Genomic DNA, 17,941 nt, shown 5'->3' with positions numbered 1-17,941 from the left:
GCTAATAATTTTAGGAAATTTTGACTGAAAGTTATTCTTTTAAGAATTGTGGCGTGAATGTTGAATATATCACTCAAGGACCTGGTAATTTTGCTCTTTACTTGTGAAATAGGATCTGGTTTAGTATTATTGCTTGCAGAATAGGGACTCTGGAAGCATTCTGCATCTCTAGAGTTTCCTTCCCAAATTTTCTTACTGTATGGACTGGCAGTTATCAGTCTTCACTTTGTTACAGCAGGATAGACAAAAGCCAAATAACATTTCTTACCTGATTTAAACCTGCTTTGGTAGCTATCCCTGCATTTTAGTTCCCCTTTGGGATACTCTCATTTGTTACAGAGGGTCACGGCCTATCTATATGTACCATTCAGTGCAGGTGGTGTGGCCAGAGGCACCTCCGTGCCTGTCCCACCTCACATTTGTCAAGACATGACCCAATTACAGAAGCTCTTTTCAGCATCTTTTAGTTTCAGCCAGTCTTTCATAAATGGAGTTATGTGTAAATATTTGTATTTTTAGTCATATGTAATTTCATTCTAGTTTATGCATAAGTTGTAAGCCCTTTACAGTTATATAACATTCCTAGGTTTCAAGAGTGATTAAGTCATGTTTTTAAGTTTTCAAAGAATGTTGGTAAACATTACAGAATTTAATCAGGTATTACCTTTTCTTTTTATAAGGAATATCAAAATAAGCTTATGTATTTGGTACCTGAGAAGCAGTTATTAAATGAAAGAATTAAAAACATGCAGCTTGATAACACGCCTGGTAAGTCTCTAAGGTTTGTTTTGCCTCTTTTACTCTTTGCTGAGTGACTGTGTCAGTCATATTCTGTTACTTTAAAAAATGGGTATTCTGTCATCAGTGTCATTTTTTGCCTAGAAGTTAAAAATATGAAAATATTATCACAGATGGTACAGCATTTTTAGGCCCATATTTTAGCACAATGGCATAAGTAATAAGTTCTGGTATACCTTTCTATTTTGATAATATTTTTATTTATGTAATTCAAATGTCAGCCAAATAAAATGTTAGACTGTCATTAAGTAATATCTAAATTTGGCCCTACCCCAAGACTGCATGTGCATTTTGGCAGAACTCTGCACTAATTGTAGAGAGCCTGTTCTGGTAGAGCCCTTCCCGTTGGGGCCAAGCCTGTGGGATGCTAGGGTGGGCGCGTACAGCACTGGCCTGCCCGAGAGAGTGCTGACCCCTTTCCAGACCCTTTAGATCATCTAACTCGGTAGTTCAGACAGTGGATTTTACCAACTTTGCTGGCCAACACCACTGGGGCAAAACATTCCAAGGTAATTTGTGGGGATGTAACATTTTTCTTGACTCAAGTCCCAACCAGAAAACTGGAAAAAGAGAATCTCTACATTGGATAGCATGCCAGTAACAATGTAGCAAACAAAAAGTTAAAAGTAAATCTGCAAATGTCCTGTTAGAACTGGCTATTTAAAATATCCTAAATGTCTCCTGTTGAGTATTTGCTGGTCTTTCCATCCTAGTGCTCTTTATTACACTGTCGGCTGTTTAGGAGGTAATAGTGTCCTTCTTTGATGAAGTTCTGAACCAATTAAGAAATAAAGGCAAAGGAGCAGGACATATGGGAAACCAAAATTTCACATCGTTATTGATAAAGCTGGTGTTGGAGAGTATGGTTTATCTGCAAGTACTAGAACTGTCTTGTAAAACTTGGGGTGTGTGAATAAAACAGAGTTCTGAAGGCTCCTAATGGGCATTTCAGTCCCAAGAATTTAGGAGATAGGAAGGTGCCAGGCTGTGCATGCCAGGTCCTTCTCCTGTAGCTCACCAAGTAGTGAAGGGGTAGAAGGAAACCGGGAATGTTGTGCTAATGAAGTGCCCTTCTCATGAGAAAAACACCAAGAATAGTAAAGTTTACCCTTGTGAACTTACTATGTTTACCACCTTCTACCCATGTAGTCTGTTCATGTCTCTTCTTAGTCTCCCTTGCACCTGCTTCATCCGTAGGAATTCCAGGCAGGATGAACCAATCCTCCTGATCTGTGCAGTGGCAGAAAACATATCATCCTCATCACTGTTGTTACTATTCAGATTGTGAGTGGAATGTGGACTATGTGTTGTTGGGGGACCTGATGGAACTACTCTTTCTTTGTGGAATGTTACCCATTTCAGCTCTTATTCTTTTGCTATAGTCCAGTTCAAAATAGGAAGCTTTTGTCTGGGATATGAAAAGCTCCCTGCATCTCAGATTCCCTTCTTCATAGCACTTAACATTTCAGATTCTCAGCCATGTGCCAAGCACTGTGCTAGGTGTTTTCGCGCATTGTTTCCTTTAATTTTTACAACAGCCCTGTGAGGTAGTGGTTGTTATTCCCGTTATGCAGCCGAGGAAAACTGAGTGCTTATATACATAATTAAATTCAGGGTTAAAACACCCATTACTAGTATGTTCATTTTGGAGAATGCTAAAAATGAATAATTATTTCTGTTAAAATTTTGTCCGTCTCCCTGACTTAATTAGACTCTGAACTATTCGAGAATACAGCCCATACGTTATTTGTCCTTCTTTACCTGACAGTGTACATAGCACAATGTTTAATGTTTAAATATATGTGGAAATACTGGAAAACTATTAGAATTATAGGAGATTTTAGCAAATTGCCTGGATACAAAATTAACATAAAAATCTGTGACTTTACCATGTATTAAACATAGTTAATTAGAAATATGATGGAAAAGGGAGCTCATTTACATTAACATTCTCATTGTTATGAAAAACAAGGAATATGCACCTATAAAACTTTACTTACAGACGTAAAAGATTCCTGAATAAGTAGAGACATGTTACAATCCTAAATGAACTAGCTCAATACTATACAGAGGTCAGTTATCTCCTAATTCATCCATATGTTCAGTTTTATTCAGATTTATTTAAATGAAACTTGGCAAGATAATTTACAAGTTCTTCCTGAGGAGAAAACTGCAAGATTAGACAAGATGTCTAAAAAATAATCATATTGGTGAAAGGAGGAGACTAGCCCTACCAGATATCAAAGCATGTGAAGCTATAGTGCCTAAAACAATGTATTATTAATTAGGAATAGAAACACAGAACAATGAAAAGAAAATGGAAAGTCTAGGAACAGCCCTCTGTAAGTGGCAATTTAGGAAAAAAAAACCTTGGCATTTAACATCAATGGGAGAAGGATGGGCTTTCAATAAGTTTCTGTTAAAATTTATAGTGTGCATGTCCTCTTACAGAACAATTCTTTCACTTTCTAACCTGTTGCCAGTTGAGTCTATTCTGACTCATAGTGACCTTATACAATACTCATATAGTACTTGTATATGTGCATTAAAATGGATATGCAGGAATATTGCAGCATTTTTATGTAATGGTAAAAAATTAGAAACAACCTAAATGTCAGTCAGAAAGGGAATGATGACATAAAGTGTGAAATAGCTACAATATAGACTGCCATGGAGCAGTTTTGAAGAATGAGCTAGGTCTGTATGTCTTGATTGATAAGATGTGTTCCTAAATTTAAAACAAGTTACAAAGTTGTATAGAAAATATGATCCCATAAAAACCCCATAAAAATAAAAGTTGAATATGTACATATCTAAATATAAATGCATAAAGGTAAATAGACTGGGGGTGAAGTGAAGGGGAACTTTTTTTTCTTTAACCCTATGTGCTTCCATATTTAAATTTTGTATTTTTAAAAACATCATAAAGTTTAAAGATATGTATTTAAATAGGTAGTAATACTGCTGTTTTAATTTAGTGTCATGTAATCTGTATCATATATTTCCATTTAGTTTCTCCATCCCTGACTAAATATGTAAGAAAATATAATATAAAACAAAGTCCTTGGTTTTTTGAGGGTTTTTTTTTCCTTCTAATTTTATTGTGCTTTAGGTGAAAATTTACAGCTCAAGTTAGTTTCTCATTGAAAAATTTATGCACGTATTGTTTTGTGACATTGGTTGCAATTCCTACAATGTGACAGCACTATCACCTTTTCCACTTGAGGTTCCCTATGCCCATTAGTTCAGTTTTCCTGCTCCTTCCTGGCTTCTCGTCTTGCTTTTGGGCAGAATTTGCCCATATGATTTCTCATATATTTGATTGAACTAAGAAGCACATTCCTCACATGTGTTATGTCTTACAGGCCTGTCTAATCCTTGTCTGAAAAGTGGACTTCAGGAGTGGTTTCAGTTCTGAGCTAGCAGAGTGTCCAGGGGCCATAGTCACAAGGGTTCCTCCAGTCTCTTGCAGACCACTGAGTGTGATCTTTTTTTGTGAATTTGAATTTTGTTCTGTATTTTTATCCTGCTCTGGGACTCTCTATTGTGATCCCACTCAGAGCAGTCAGTGATGCTAACTGGGCACCGTCTAGTTCCTCTGGGCTCAGGCTGGTGAAGGCTGTGGTTCATGTGGTCCCTTAATCTTTTGGGCTAATCCTTTCCTTGTGTCTTTGACTTTCTTCATTCTCCTTTGTTCTGGATGGGATGGGACCAATAGATGTATCTTAGATGGCCACACACAAGCTTTTAAGTGTTTTTTAATCTTGATTTATTTTTGTGATTTCCCTATCTGGGTTGATACCTGGTTGCTCTGTCCTGTGTTCTAGTCTTGAGTTGATATCTGATAAGATTGTCTAACCAGAGAACTCTCTTTAGTATTTCTTGTAGCTTTGGTTTGGTTTTTGCAAATTCCCTAAACTTCTGTTTATCTGGAAATGTCCTAATTTCGCCTTCATATTTGAGAGACAGTTTTGCTGGATATATGATTCTTGGCTGGCAGTTTTTTTCCTTCAGTGTTTTATATATGCCATCCCATTGTCTTCTTGTCTGCGTGGTTTCTGCCGAGTAGTCTGAGCTTATTCTTACTGGCTCTCCTTTGTCATTTTCATTTATCCCTAGCCACTCTTAAAATTCTTTATCTTTGCTTTTGGCAGGTTTGATTATAATATATCTTGTGACTTTCTTTTAACATCTACCTTATGTGGGGTTTGATGAGCATCTTGGATAGATATCTTCTCATCTTTCAGGATATCAGGGAAGTTTTCTGCCAATAAATCTTCAATAATTCTTTCTGTATTTTCTGTTATCCGTCCCTGTTCTGTACTCCAATCACTTGTAGGTTATTTCTCTTGATAGAGTTGCACATGATTCTTAAGTTTCTTCATTTTTTAAAATTCTTTTGTCTGATTTTTCTTCAAATATATTGGTGCCAAGTGCTTTATCTTCATTCTCACTAATTCTGCCTTGCAGTTCCTCAATTCTGCTCCTTTGACTTTCTGTTGAGTTTTCTAATTCTGAAATTTTCTCGTTAATCTTCTCCATTTCTGATTGGCTGTCTCTCTATGGATTCTTGCAGCCTATTCAATTTTACATTATGCTCTTGAATAACCATCTTAATTTCCTCAACTGCTTTTTCTGTGCATTCCTTGGCTTATTCCGCATTTTGCCTGATCTTGTTCCTGTTGTCTTGAAGAGTTCTATATATTAATCTTTTGTATTCTACCTCTGGTAATTCCAGGAGTACCTCTTTGTCCGGAAGATACCTTGATTCTTTTTTTTTTTTTTTGAGAGCTTCTTGAAGCAGTCATGGTCTGCTTCTTTTTTTTTTTTTTTAATTTTTATTGTGCTTTAAGTTAAAGTTTACAAAACAAGTCAGTCTCTCACACAAAAACTTATATACACCTTGCTACATACTCCCAATTGCTCTCCCCCTAATAAGACAGTCCGCTCTCTCCCTCCACTCTCTCTTTTCCTGTCCATTTCGCCAGCTTCCAACCCCCTCTACCCTCTCATCTCCCCTCCAGGCAGGAGATGCCAACATAGTCTCAAGTGTCCACCTGATCCAAGAAGCTCACTCCTCACCAGCATCCCACTCCAACCCATTGTCCACTCCAATCCCTCTCTGAAGAGTTGGCTCTGGGCATGGTTCCTGTCCTGGGTCAATAGAAGGTCTAGGGGCCGTGACCACTGGGGTCCTTCTAGTCTCAGTCAGACCATTAAGTCTGGTCTTATGAGAATTTGGTGTCTGCATCCCACTGCTCTTCTGCTCCCTCAGGGGTTCTCTGTTGTGTTCCCTGTCAGGGCAGTCATCAATTGTAGCCAGGCACCATCTAGCTCTTCTGGTCTCAAGATGATGTAGTCTCTGGTTTATGCGCCCCTTTCTGTCTCTTGGGCTCGTAATTACCTTGTGTCCTTGGTGTTCTTCATTCTCCTTTGATCCAGGTGGGCTGAGACCAATTGATGCATCTTAGATGGCTGCTTGCTAGCATTGAACACCCCAGACGCCTCTCCCCAAGGTGGGATGCAGAATGTTCATGGTCTGCTTCTTTATGTGATTTGATACTGACTGTTGTCTCTAAGCCATCTATAAAAAAATCTATAAGTTACTGTATTTATTTATCTTATGTTTGCTTATCGTATCCTAGCTTCTTGCTTTATTTTCTTTTGGTATGTTCAGATATGCTGCTTGAATAAGCAAGCTGGATTATTTGTGCCTTTGAAGCTCTAACATCCTGTCGCCGAACGGCTAGAGCTGTTACCAGGTATATGAGCCTAGCAGTCCATTCACTTTTCTTGTATGGATTTAGCTCAGGTGTCTGGTATGTGGGGTACAGGCGCTGTCATACAGTCTTAGAGGGGCAGGGGTGATTGGTGTAGGCACAGGTGTCTGGCTGCAGCAGGGGGTCATGCTCTGAGCGAGGCAGGGCTGACAACCATCCTCCGAGTGTCTGTGAGGAAACCACGTCCCTGTTCCCTAGAGTGTACAGGTAGGTGGATTCTGTAGCTAGAACATGGGCACCCAGTGCTTTTGGTTGTAAGGACTGGAAGGCACCACTTTTCCTTAAACCACTGCCCCAGGTGGCTAGGTGATGTGGGTAGAGCGACCAGTCCTCAGGCCCCTGATGTGGGTAGGTGGGGACCCTGTTTAATAGGCAAAGCAGTGTCAAATGTCAAAAACCCACCTATCCATCTGGGGTCTTAAACGCTAGCAAGCGGCCATCTAAGATGCATCAATTGGTCTCAGCCCACCTGGATCAAAGGAGAATGAAGAACACCAAGGACACAAGGTAATTACGAGCCCAAGAGACAGAAAGGGGCACATAAACCAGAGACTACATCGGCCAGAGTCCAGAGGAGCTAGATGGTGCCTGGCTACAACCGATGACTGCCCTGCCAGGGGACACAACAGAGAACCCTGAGGGAGCAGAAGAGCAGTGGGATGCAGACACCAAATTCTTATAAGATCAGACTTAATGGTCTGACTGAGACTAGAAGGACCCCAGTGGTCACGGCCCCTAGACCTTCTATTGACCCAGGACAGGAACCATGCCCAGAGCCAACTCTTCAGAGAGGGATTGGAGTGGACAATGGGTTGGAGCGGGATGCTGGTGAGGAGTGAGCTTCTTGGATCAGGTGGACACTTGAGACTATGTTGGCATCTCCTGCCTGGAGGGGAAATGAGAGGGTAGAGGGGGTTGGAATCTGGAGAAATGGACAGGAAAAAAGAGAGTGGAGGGAGGGAGCGGGCTGTCTCATTAGGGGGAGAGTAATTGAGAGTGTGTAGCAAGGTGTATATAAGTTTTTGTGTGAGAGACTGACTTGATTTGTAAACTTTAACTTAAAGCACAATAAAAAAAAAAATACCTGCCTCTTCACCACACAGCTGAAACAATTAAAGCCAGATCTCAGGCACTTTCACTGTTGAAGTCTGCCAACAAGGGCCTAAGCTCCTGAAATGGGCCCACACAGTTCCATACAGGGGTGAAAGGTATTCAGAGTCCACGGACCATTGTGCTTGGACAGGAGCCACTTCTGCCCTGAGTTCCCAGTTTAGGGGAGCCGGCAGATTATCTTTTCCCCTGATTGTTAATTTATTCCTTCTCTGAGGCCAAGAGAACAGTTTAGTGTGTGCAGCAGGACCTATCTCAGGCCCAGGGAAATCAAAAACCACTGAAGCCAGCTTGGGGGCTGGGGGCACAATAAATTAGGTGCAAGTACTTAGCTTTTGCTGAGAGTGCTGTTCTTCTCTGACTCCAGAGGCATGAGTAGACTGTGCAGCTCACTATCTCTCCCTCAGGAAACCATGTCCCAAATACTACCGCCAGCCCTGCCACGGTTACAGCAGGGTATCGTGCCTGAGGGGCGCCGGTTCCCGCTGAGTAAGGTCAGGCAACTCCTTGCTTCTGAACCGTCTCTCCCTCCGTGTATCACTCAGTCTGATTTCCTAACTTTGCCTTTGATGTTCAGGGCGCCTACCTTGTCATATGTATAATCACTTCACTTGTTTATTTGGGTCTTTGTTGTAAGAGGGATCACCGGAAGTGTCTGACTACTCCGCCATCATCTCACAAGCTTTTAAGACCCCCAGATGCTACTCACCAAAGTAGGTTGTAGAATTTTTTTTATGAACTGTGTTTTTTCAGTTGACCTAAATGACCCCCAAGACTATGATCCCCAGCCCCTAGCCCCAGCAACTCAGTCCTTCAAGGTGTTTGGATGTGTCTAGTAAACTTGTTACTTTACCTTGGTTGTTTTGTTGACTCCCCCTGTGTTGTGTGTTGTCTTCCCTTTCACCAACGTTGACACTTGTCTACTGTATAGTTGGTGATTTTCCCTCCCTGTCTGTTCCCACCTTTGTAACCATCACAGAATGCTTTTTTCTGTATAAGCTTTTCTTGAGTTTTTGTAATAGTTGTCTCATACAGTGTTTGTCTTTTTGTGATGGGCTTATTTCAGTCAGCATAATGCCCTCCAGATTCATCAGTGTTGTGAGATGTTTCATGGATTCATTGTTGTTCTTTATCATTGCATATTATTCCATTGTGTGTATGTACCATGGTTTATTCATTCATCTGTTGATGGGCAATCAGGTTGTTTCTATCTTTAGGCTATTGTAAATAGTGCTGCAGTGAACAGAGATGTGCATATGTCTATTCATAGGACAGCTCTTATTTTTCTAGTATATTCCTAAGAGTAGGATTGTTGGATCCTATGGTATTTCATTCGTAGCTTTTTAAGGAGGCACCATATTGTTTTCTATAGTGTACCATTTTACATTCCCACCAGTAATGCATAAGAGTTCCAATCTCCTTGCAACCTCTCCAACATTTATTATTTCCTATTTTTTTGACTAGTGCCAGTATTGTTGGGGTGAGATGGTATCACATTGTGTTTTGATTTGCATTTCCGTAATGGCTAACGAACATGAACATTTCCTCATATCTCTGTTAGCTGCTTATCTTCTTTGGCGAAGTGTCTGTTCATATCCTTTGCCCATTTTTTTTTTTTTAATTTTTAACTTTCTTTGGGTTACCTTGAAATTCATCCTTATCTTCCTAAGCTTGAACCAGTCTTTTATTGATATTGCCTTGCTTGCTCTCCATTTTAAAGTTCTAGACCTATACCATTTAGTTCTCCTTTTATTATTTTGACATTGTCATCGTTTACAGATTGACAGCTCTGTTTCCCTGGGGTTAAGTCTTTTAGCTTTGTTTTATTATTGAGAGTTCTTTACCTAGGCTGGTACCTGTCTGATGCTATCCCATGCCCTGCACTGTGGTTGCTGTCTCATGTTGTTGGTTCTCTAACTGAAGGACTTCCTTTAATATTTCTTGTAAGTTTGGTTTTTACAAAGCCCCTAATTTCTGTTTATCTGCAAATGTCTTAATTTCACCATCATATTTGAGGAAGAGTTTTGCAGGATGTATTATTCTTGCTTGGCAGTTTTTTTTTCTTTCAAGGTTTTATATATGTCTTCTCATTGCCTTCTTGCCTGCATAGTTACTGCTGAGTAATCAAAATTTAGTCTTATTGGTCCTCCTTTTCATTTTTCCATAGCTGCTCTCAGGATTCTTTCTTTGTCTTTGGTTTTGGCAAGTTTGATTGTGATATATCTTGGTGACATTCTTTTGGGGTCTCTCATCTATGGGGTCCATTGAGTTTGGATGGTTATGTTCTCATCTTTCATATTAGGGAGGTTTTCTGCCAGCAAATCTTCAACAATTCTCTCTGTGTTTTCTACTGTTGCACCCCAACCCCCAATCTGGAGCTCCAATCACACATAAGTTTTTCCTCTTAGTAGTGTCCCACTAATTCTTAGGCTTTTTTCATTCTTTTTTCTGATTTTTCTTCAAATTGGTGTCAAGAGATTTGTCTTCAGTCTCACTAATTCTGTCTTCCATTGTCTCATTTCTGCTCCTGTGTCCTTCTATTGAATTGTCTAATTCTGAAATATTATTGTTAATCTTTTGGATTTCTAGTTGCTCTTTTTGTATGATTTCTAGTAGCCTATTTTATTCTATTGGTTTGTTTGGTGGTGTTTTCCTGAATTCTTCTATTGCTTTGTCTGTTTTCCTCGGTTTTTTCTATGTTTTCCCTGATCTCTTTCTTGATCTCTTGGAGAGCTTTATGTATTAGTCTTTTGAATTCTTTATCAGGTAGTTCCATTGCCCTATCTTCCTCCAGAAGGTTTTCTGGTTCTTTATTTTGCTCTTTTGCTGGAGCCATGTTACGTGATTTGATATTGACTGTTGTCTCCAAGGTGTCAAGAAACTTTTATATTTATTTATTTATTGTCTGTTTGCTTACTGCATCCTGAGTTTTTGTTTTGTTTTGATATATCTGAGTAGGCTGGGCACGTGTGCTAATCTGGTTGCTAATCTGGCCACATTGGTGGGCTGAGCAGCTGCTAGGTATATGAGCATGGGTTCCTGTTTGCTGTTCTTGCGAGCTGCTGAGGATATGGTGTTTTGGTGAGGTTATACACTGTCTTGCTGGTCACTGGGCCATAGGTGCAGGGGTTGTTCTCCTGGTCATTGGGTTGGGTGTTGTGTGTGTGCTCCTCCACTTGCCAGATGGTTGGGTCAAAGGTGCCTGGGTCATCGGTCACCAGGTGTGTGGTGCGGAGACTCTCACCTATAGTCCTGAGTGGGCAGGGCTGCGTGGGTGTGTTCAGAGTGGGCACAAGTCTCTGGTTGCAGTGGGGCACAATGCGGGGGGCAACACAGGGCTGTCAGCTACCCGTGGGTGCCTGGTTGGAGGGTGTGTCCTTGTCCACTGGAGCGCATCATGGGGGGTTTGTACAGCCAGTCCTCGGGTGCCTGGTGCTGTTGGCTGGAAGAATTGGTGGGCAGTACTGGGCCTCAGGCTGCCATCTTGGACAGCTAGATGGAGTGGGTAGTACTGCAAGCCCTTAGGTGGTTGAGCTGCCTTCTTAGGGTGCGGGGCAGTGGTGAATGCCACAGGTCTGCAGCTCGCGCTTGGCTGCTGCAGGTGAATTAGGCTTTGGTGGGGAACCCTGCCCACTTTGTGCCAATGTGGCCGTGCTGTGCCAGCTTGACCAGCAAGGCACTGGTGCAGGTGATCTGGGGGGATGGAGTGCGCTGCAAGTCTATGGACCCCCTGTGTCAGTGGCTGGTCAAAGGAGCAGATGCCACAGACTGGGCCGAGAACTGCTGGCTTAGGGAATGGGCAGTGTCGAATGCCACAGATCTGTAGCTCCCTCTTGGCTGCTGCAGGTGAAGTGGGCTACACCCAGGAACACTGCATGCCTTGTCCCAATGTGCACATGCTGTGCTGGCTTGGCCAGTAAGGCATTGGTCCAGGTGAGTGAAGGTTATGGAGGGTGCTACAAGTCCATGGACTCCCTGTGCCAGTGGCTGGGCAAAGGGGTGGGCGCCTTGGACCGGGCGTACAGCTACTGGCTTAGGGGGTGGAGCGGTGTCAAGTGCTATAGGTCTGTAGCTCCTTCTTGGCTGCTGCAGGTGAAGTTGGCTCCAGCTGGGAACACTGCGTACCTTGTCCCAATGTGGATGTGCTGTGCTGCCTTGGCCAGCAGGGTGGTGATGTGGGTGATCAGAGGGCATGGAGGGTGCTGCAAGCCTGTGAATCCCCTGTACCAGTGGCTGGGTGAAGGGGCAGGCATCTCCAGACTGGAGCCATGAGCTCCCAGTTTAGGGGACATGGTGTGTTGAATGCCACTGGACTGATGACAGAGCAGAGAGGAGGATGAGTGAGGGGGGAGGGAGTACTCCTCGGCTGATGGCGTTCTGGCAGGAGACACTGGGGTTTGGTTCGTAGACTTAAATTTCCCACATCTGGTATCACTCCATGTTGACTCTGGAGGTGCGTGCTTAGTCAGTCCTGCTTACCTGTACCAGGTGGGGTGGGCTCTGACTGAGGGTCCTGCTGCTTGCCTCAGCATGTCCGTGCTGTGCAGGTTCTCATGACAAGACTCTGGCGATCCGTAATTCTCATTTGCTGCTGTTTTTGAATTGTCTCTCTGTCAGTATGATTCTTCAGCTTTGTTTTTGATGCTTGGGGTTCCTAGGTTGTCATATATATCTGATTCACTCGTTTTTTGGGGGCCTGTGTCTTAAGAGGGACAACATGAAGCATGTGACTATTCTGCCATTGTGGCCTACCTCTGCCCTCTGTTTTTTAACCTCCTAAACTAAATATTGCTGAACAATCCGGGTAGTAGTATTTATTGAGACTTTGCTGTGAATATTTCCTTATACTTGGGAGTGCTGTGAATAAATAAAAAGCTATTATAACAATAAAAAACCCAAACCTGTTGTTGTTGAGTCAGTTCAACTCATAGTGACCCTATAGGACAGAGTAAAACTGTGAGGTAGGGTTTCCAGTGCTGTAATCTTTTTGGAAGCAGACTGTCACATCTTTCTCCTGTGGAGTGGCTGGTGGGTTTGAATTGCCAGCCTTTTGGTTAGCAGTTGAGCATTTAACTGCTGCATCACCAGGGCTATTACAATAGCTGGTATTGGGTACTTACTATGGGCTGGACTCTCTACTAATGGCTTTGTATCCATCGTCTCATATTAATGAGGTGGTGTTGTGATGCCCATTAAGGATCAGATTGGTGAAGTGCCTTGCCGAAAGTGGATCTTCATTTCAGACCCTGGTCTTCTATGTATAAAACCAATGCTTAAAACAGTTTGCCTATGAAGTTCTTCCTAGGATATCATCTGGGAAGGGGGAGTGAACACTTGAGTTTTTTTTCTCTTCCGCTAGTCCATAGTGTGCATGTACAGCTTTTTCTTTCTCAAGTTTTGCCTGTTTGACCAGGGAGTAAATGTCAGTTACTGGTAATCACATGGGAACATCCCCCAAATGTAAATTGTCTGTTCGTATTTCAGATTCAGGGATCAGTTTACTTCATAAAAAATCATTAGAAAAGGAAGAATTATGCCAAAGACTTAAAGAACAATTAGATGCTCTTGAAAAAGAAACTGCATCTAAACTATCAGAAATGGACTCATTTAACAATCAACTAAAGGTATTTATCTCCGATTATATTCATTTTTAGTTAGCTACCTAATCTTCCTTATTTTGATTTAATAGCATGAATAACTTAAAGCTTTTATTGTTATAAGTAGGACATTTTCATAAATTATTTTACAGTTTCAACTGTACCAGAATTGCAAGATTGTTTTTAATGTCCTCTGTAGATCTTATAGATGTCGTATTATATAGCAAAACATATCATTTTCGAGTTTACAGTTTTTGATGATGGTGTGCTGCTTTTATTAGAATCTATACATTTCAAGAATTGCCTTTGTCAGTATTACAGAACTGAGCTTTGCCAGCATGATCTTAGCCAACATTCTGAACTGGGAAATATGGACAATCTAAAAGAGTTGAGGTGGTAAAGGCTCCTTTTAACATACTAAATTCTTTTTATAGTTGTTTCTTTGTTACAATTTAATTAAGCTTTGTGAAATAACGCAATGATCAGTGAAAACCAAAGCATGATTAGCGCTCTAAATTTTTGCATGGAAAGTAAGTTCATGATGTATTGTTTCCTGCCATGGCAGAGCGGATGTCTGAAACATAAAACGTGCTTGTAGATTTGTTACTCTGTGTACTGTTAGTTGTATATTTAAGCCATACCTATGAAAGGAGATTAAAAAAAAGCTAAAAACCGTAGCACGTAATACAAATTTGGGAATAGTGTCAGTTATTCTTTTGCTGAGTATAAAGTATTCAGTGAAAAACTATTACATAGCTTTTCAGGCAGCTGTCTTTCATATGGCTTTTATATTGCTGATTTATTTAGACTAATATCAACGACAATGATAGAATAAGTAGCATGATAAAGAAAAGAGACCATGGTGTCTTCATTGAAGGAAGATAAATTTGAGATGAATAATGTTAATAACATTTTACAAGCATATAGTCTGTGCAAAAAAAAAAAAATTAAAGAAAAAAAATCATTTGTCATTGATGGACAGAAAAGCCAGCCAAGTTATCTTTCCTACATTATTTTTTTAAAAATCTGTGCATAGTTTAATTGGCTTTTTATCTGCCTTATCTTGCAGTGTGGGAATATGGATGACTCTATTCTTCAGTGCCTTTTGTCTCTGCTAAGCTGTCTCAACAACCTCTTCCTCTTACTTAAGGTTATTTTCTAATATCTAGCTCCTTTTTTTTTTACTTTACCATTTTCTTTCTTTTTTGTTTAACTAGACTATTCTTTGCATTTATCTGAGTATCTTTGTTTGAAATAACATATACAATGTAGACCTTTTTTCTTTCTGCTTGCTTGAATATCCTTCTGCTGCCTAACTGCCTGTTTGAGTCTAATGCCAGAAATTAGTAAGGTTGCCCAAAGTAACCTTCCTCGTGGGCCTAAGACACTTGGAGATATTAACTGGTTCCCTAACAGCCTCTCTGGGTGTTGGGTTAACCAATGGGATGATCACTAATTCAATTCAGAGGAAAGTTAAGAGGACATGACAGTAAGTCATTTCCCCATTTCACTGAAAATCATTGTTTAAAACAACACTTAGACTTCCTGAAATCTAGAGCAAAATTCTGTTGAATATATACAGTGCTGTTTCCTAATGCTGCTATAAGAAAATTCTTAAAGAATTAAATAATGCAGGAATGGCTTTAGTTAGATCTAGTGACTGGGTCTCCATTTAGAGAAACTTGCACTTTAGATAAATGTATAAATCATATATATAAATAGTTTACTTTGCCATGTATAATACACAGAGTACTTAAAGGACTAAATTCTTACTTTAATATTTTTAAAGAAAGATGTTTTATACTTACCACTAGCTGACATTAGTAAATTTTGAGTATTCTTTCTATTTGGTATTAAACCTGATGACAGTAGGGCAGTTGCATACACACACCACAGTGAAATCAGGAGTATGATAAGGAGAGCTCGTTTGTCACCTAAGCAAAAAAAAAAAAAAAAGCAAAGGTAGGGCAAATTGGAAAGAATGGTAGCAACAGAATTGCCAAATTTCAGCTTTCATGGTTAGTGGCATGAATGTCCAGGTTATCTGATCTTAGACCTCTTACCACAGATTGTACAGAAATTCACATTTATTCACCTGTAAAATTAGATTTGATGATTTGTGGACTGTATAAGCTCACTTAAGTCCGATTCTTTCAGTTAGCATTTGATTCTCCACAGGCCAGCAGATTATCCTTGTCTCTTGTTTTACTTTCTTCCTTCTGCTTCCTGCCTTCCAACCTCTCACTGCTTATTGATACTTTCATCAGAGGCAATTTAGGAAACTAAAGGGGGATGAAACATACATTGCCAGAGTGGTTAGGAGACTGTTGTTACAGAAGGGAAAGGAGGCCTTCTGTATTCATCATTGTGAAATGATAACCAAGAGCTTAATTAACATAGTACTGAAAACTGTCCATTGAATTTGACCTTTGGAGATCTTGCTAAAAGTGCCATTTCAGTTGAGTGATGAGCAGAAGCTGATCACAGTGGATCAGGAATAAATGTGAGTTGAGGAAGTGGCTGAGTGAGTATAAACAACTCTTAGAGTGAGAAGAGAGCGTGAGTTCAAAGGAAAACTTTTTTTTTAGTTTAAAAAACACTTTAAAGAGACCTCAAAGAAGGAAGAGGTGGAAAGAGTTTTTTTTATATTAATTATATATGCAGTAGCCACTAAGGCCAAAGATAAAGAAATTGAAGATTTTTATCAGCTTCTGCAATCTGAAATTGATCAAACATGCAGTCAGGATGCATTGGTAATTACTGTTGATTGGAATGCAAAAGTTGGAAACAAAAAAGAAGGATCAGTAGTTGGAAAATATGGCCTTGGTGATAGAAACAATGCCAGAGATCAAATGCTAGAATTTTGCAAGACCAATGATTGCAAATACATTTTTTCACCTACATAAATGGCAACTCTACACATGAACCTTGCCAGGTGGAGTACACAGGAGTCAGATCGACTACATCTGTGGAAATAGTTGATGGAAAAGCTCAATATCATCAGTCAGAAAATGGCCAGGGGCAGCCTGTGGAACAGACCATCATTTGCTCATGTGCATGTTCAAGCTGAAACTGAAGAAAATTGGAGCAAGTCCATGAGAGCCAAAATACAACCTTGAGTATATCCCACCTGAATTTAGAGACCATCTCAAGAATAGATTTGATGCGTTGAACACTAATGACAGAAGACCAGATGAGTTGTGGAGGGACATTAGAGGTCATTGAAAAGACAGGAAAGAAAGAAAAGACCAAGATGGATGTCAGAGGAGACTCTGAAACTTGCTCTCAAATGTTGAGTAGCTAAAGCAAAAGGAAGAAATGATGAAGTAAAAGAACCGAACAGAAGATTTCAAAGGGCTGTATTATAATGACATGTGCAAAGAGCTGAAGATAGAAAACCAAAAGTGAAGAACACGCTCGGTGTTTCTCAAGCTGAAAGAACCGAAGAAAAAAATTCAAGCCTCGAGTTGCAATAGCGAAGGATTCTATGGGGAAAATATTAAACGACGCATGAGCGTCAAAAGAAGATGGAAGGAATACACAGAGTCATTATACCAAAAAGAATTAGTCGATATTCAACCATTTCAAGAGGTAGCATATGATCAGGAACCGATGGTACTGAAGGAAGAAGTCCAAGCTGCACTGAAGGCATTGGTGAAAGACAAGACTCCAGGAATTGACAGAGTATCAATTAAGATGTTTCAACAAGCTGGTGCAGCCCCGGAAGTGCTTGCTCGTCTATGCCCAGAAATTTGGAAGACAGCTACCTGGCCAGCTGACTGGAAGAGATCATATTTATGCCTATTCCCAAGAAACGTGATCCAACCGAAGGCGGAAATCATCGAACAATATCATTAATATCCCATGCAAGCAAAATTTTGCTGAAGATCATTCAAAAGCGGCTGCAGCAGTATATCGACAGGGAACCGCCAGAAATTCAGGCCAGATTCAGAAGAGGATGTGGAATTAGGGGTATCATTGCTGATGTCACATGGATCCTAGCTGAAAGTAGAGAATACCAGAAGGATGTTTACCTGTGTTTTTTGACTATGCTAAGAAATTTGACTGTGTGGATCATAACAGATTATGGATAACCTTGCAAAGAATGGGAATTCCAGAAAACTTAATTGTGCCCATGAGGAACCTGTACATAGATCAAGAGGCAGTTGTTTGGACAGAACAAGGGGATACTGAGTGGTTTCAAGTCAGGAAACGTGTGCATCAGGGTTGTGTCCTATTACCACACCTAGTCAATCTATGTGCTGAACAAATAATCCGAGAAGCTGGACTAAATGATGAAGAACAGGGCATCAGGATTGGAGGAAGACTCATTAACAACCTGTGTCATGCAGATGACAGAACCTTGCTTGCTGAAAGTGAAGAGAACTTGAATCACTTACTGATGAAGATCAAAGACCACAGCCTTAAGTATGGATTACACTTCAATGTAAAGAAAACAAAAATCCTCATGACTGGACCAGTAAGCCACATCATGATAAATGGAGAAAAGATTGAAGTTGTCAAGGATTTCATTTTACTTGGATCCTCAACCAACAGCCATGGAAGCAGCAGTCAAGAAATCAAAAGACACATTGCATTGGGCAAATCTGTTACAAAGGACCTCTTTAAAGTGTTGAAAAGCAAAGATGTCACCTT

The 17,941-nt window shown here is 40.5% G+C and overlaps 1 protein-coding gene across 10 annotated transcripts in view; it reads left to right on the top strand.

The window, feature by feature from the left end:
• Positions 1-17,941, top strand: part of ITSN2 (intersectin 2) — a 219,539-nt gene that overhangs the window by 95,326 nt on the left and 106,272 nt on the right. For 9 of the 10 annotated variants that reach the window (XR_010323559.1, XR_010323558.1, XM_064295093.1 and 6 more), the window contains 2 exons: positions 681-768; positions 13,173-13,312. Coding sequence is in view for 8 of the 10 variants with exons in the window: in XM_064295093.1 (XP_064151163.1) it covers positions 681-768; positions 13,173-13,312 (228 nt within the window). In the remaining 2 variants the exon portion in view is untranslated. Of the gene's footprint in view, positions 1-680; positions 769-13,172; positions 13,313-14,354; positions 14,436-17,941 lie in introns of all 10 variants that reach the window. The other variant, XM_023550474.2, reaches the window with a different exon arrangement.

The sequence above is a fragment of the Loxodonta africana genome, chromosome 12 (genome assembly GCF_030014295.1).
Source record: "Loxodonta africana isolate mLoxAfr1 chromosome 12, mLoxAfr1.hap2, whole genome shotgun sequence".
Classification (NCBI taxonomy): Eukaryota; Metazoa; Chordata; class Mammalia; order Proboscidea; family Elephantidae; genus Loxodonta; species Loxodonta africana.
This window is presented reverse-complemented; position numbering and strand designations above follow the sequence as displayed.